This window comes from Arachis stenosperma, chromosome 3 (genome assembly GCF_014773155.1).
Source record: "Arachis stenosperma cultivar V10309 chromosome 3, arast.V10309.gnm1.PFL2, whole genome shotgun sequence".
NCBI lineage: Eukaryota > Viridiplantae > Streptophyta > Magnoliopsida > Fabales > Fabaceae > Arachis > Arachis stenosperma.
Window position 1 is genome coordinate 139,530,573 of NC_080379.1, and position 2,738 is coordinate 139,533,310.

Genomic DNA, 2,738 nt, shown 5'->3' on the forward strand with positions numbered 1-2,738 from the left:
ACTCAGGTAAACCTAAAATAGCACCCCCACCTATCCAAACATATAAACAACTCGGAAGGCGGCTAATAGATGCAAACCAATCAGAGACCACCTCTTTCCAACATTTGGGCCACACATTCAAGCACAATCAGTCCAATTTCAGGTAACCCACAGAACAATAATTATCTCAACTAAACAAAAAATTTAATTCTCTAATATTTAAAGGAAAGTCTAAAGGTCAGCAACTTTTGTGTTTTTGGGCCAGCACTTGACCATCAAAAGAAAAGTGAGTGATTTCTCCCCATTGAATGTAATCTCATACCATTAAAATACTATTGATAGCCAATTGATAATTACAAAATACCAAAGTTGCTGGCCCCCTAGCATTGCTCATATTTAAAATGACTCTATCAAAAAAGTTGAAATTACAACCATGAAAAAAAATTAAAATATAAAACGTTTAACAATTTTTCAAAATATTTGTCTAAGAATATCCCTTCTCCCTGTTACTAAACAAACACTTGTAAATTTAAATTAAGCTTATGATGGCATTTACATTTTTTTAATTTTTATTAACAAGAACAAATACTTAAAAGTTTCACTCATTTCACTGCATATAAAGACGAATTTTATCGTTGGACTGCAAAAGCAACATGGATGATGAGCCATTGTAATGATCAAAGTTAAACTATTAAAATAGTAGTACAAAATAGCACCGAAAGGTACTAAACTTCTTATAGATTCACATGGGAACCAACGCTATAGTACTTTCCTCTGTGTCACAAATTCGGAGATAAAAACTAACAACGCCCAAACAATTTGGATGTAATCTAAGACAGACATGAGTGACCAACCTAAGAACCAAATTGCAGATTAATACAGTTGATGATCTTCACTGCAAGCTTTGAAACTTTTTCATGATAAGTAGGCTCATCTCAATATAGCGATGTGCACAGTTAGAAAGACAAGTAGATTCACTCGAACTGAACTTGTTCCCAGGTGTACCCGTGATGCATTTGTCCCAGCATGCATCTGTCAGCTTTGACACCATTTCATTAACCATCGCTAGTTGCTGCTCTTGCTGCATTTACTTAACTAAGTTAAACTCTCAATCTTTTATTTCAATGTTAACTCATTTTTATCACATGAATTTAAAAGAATGCAGCGAAATAACCCCAATGTTAGTAATAAATAATAAATAAGACCAAACCAATGCCCTCCAAATCCTATCACATTTGATATGATTTTTGTTTGAATGAATTTTTTTTATCTCTGTACCTGTGTGCTAATTGAATCTTCTTACTCTATATTAATTCTCCTTCTTTTCTTTGACCAGATAAGATTAAGTGAAACAAAACAGATATTTACAAAATGAAGTAGTAAAAATTGAAAAGGCAACGGAAAATTCGTTGCCTTCCAATCATTTTGAAGCGATAAACACGAAAGGGCAAAAAATATTCACCAAAAGCACACTAAGAATAAAGAACAATAATAAGTAAATATAAGAAACAGAACTCTTGCAAACTAGAAGTTCGTACGATTCTACGACAACAAATTCGAAACAAAGCTCAATCGAATGGAAAAAGAAAGAGAAACATCTGAAACTTACAGAGTAGAATTGCTGCATGTCAGATGAATCAAGCTTTGAAAAATCCATGGATAAAGGAGAGAGGATTAGGCTGTAGAAACTTCAATCAAAATTTCTCAGAAAACCCTAATCGATAAGAACTATGAAGACGACTCTCAGAAAAACTGTAATATTGTGTGTCCAATAAGCCAACTCTGTATTGGGCTTTAGAGGATCGTTTAGGCTTTATATTGTTTTTGGGCTTACGATTTTATTTGTCAGCTTGTAGAAAACAACCAAAATTCAGGCAAAATTTATTCTTATCGGATAGATTTCTATTTTTTAATATATTTTTATTTTAAAAAATACGGATTAATATTTTTTATCAATATTAACCAATATTTTGGACTAATATTTTATTTTATACTATTATAATTTAGTATAAAATATTTTATTAACAAAAAAAACTAAAAATAATAATTTTTATTAGTCATATAACATTATTCTTAATATTAACAGTGATTGAAGATAAAAATTACTTTTTATATCATAAAAAATATACAAATAAGATATATATAAAAAATCGTATAAAAACTAAGTTTTAGTTAGTCAATATTTGCTAATTTTTTTAAATTCTAAATAATTCTCATTTTTGAAGAATTTAAGATATGTTTAGGATTTATAATTCAAACTAATATTTAAAATTAAGAATTTATCATGTAAAATATAAAATTAAAAAAAAAAAAAACTGACTCCCTAATCTTACTCATATAAGAAATAGTGCAAGCATTATTTTTACAAAATGTTGAAGGAACACTTTTCTATGAATGTATACGTATATCATCTCTAGTCACCTCATCACAGAGATAGATCTAGGTGAGAAGGAAGGAGGCACTTCCCCCCAATAGAAAATTGGAAACAAATTAATAAGTATATATGGATTAATATATTTGTTTCTATTATTATATTATTTTTGTCCTATTAAAATTTATTTAAAAGAAATTTTAATATTATTAAATTTAACATAAAATAATATTTATCTTATTATAAGTATCAAAACTAAAAATAAATAAATAAATAAATAAATTTAATATTAATAAATATTAATAATATATTTTTAAAACTGTTGAGTTTGAAGAACTAATCCAAGTGATGAGCAAATATTATTATGCACTCACCAATTGTTTGTTTA

The 2,738-nt window shown here is 28.2% G+C and overlaps 1 protein-coding gene across 1 annotated transcript; it reads right to left on the bottom strand.

Annotated features, from left to right (window-relative positions):
• Nucleotides 1-697: 697 nt before the first annotated feature.
• On the bottom strand, nt 698-1,685 carry LOC130970236 (mitochondrial import inner membrane translocase subunit TIM8-like). Its single transcript, XM_057896248.1, has 2 exons — nt 1,589-1,685; nt 698-1,060 (listed from the first exon to the last, which is right to left on the bottom strand). Exons 1-2 carry the CDS (start codon nt 1,634-1,636, stop codon nt 872-874), a joined length of 237 nt encoding a protein of 78 aa, XP_057752231.1. The 5' UTR covers nt 1,637-1,685; the 3' UTR covers nt 698-871.
• Nucleotides 1,686-2,738: the final 1,053 nt, after the last annotated feature.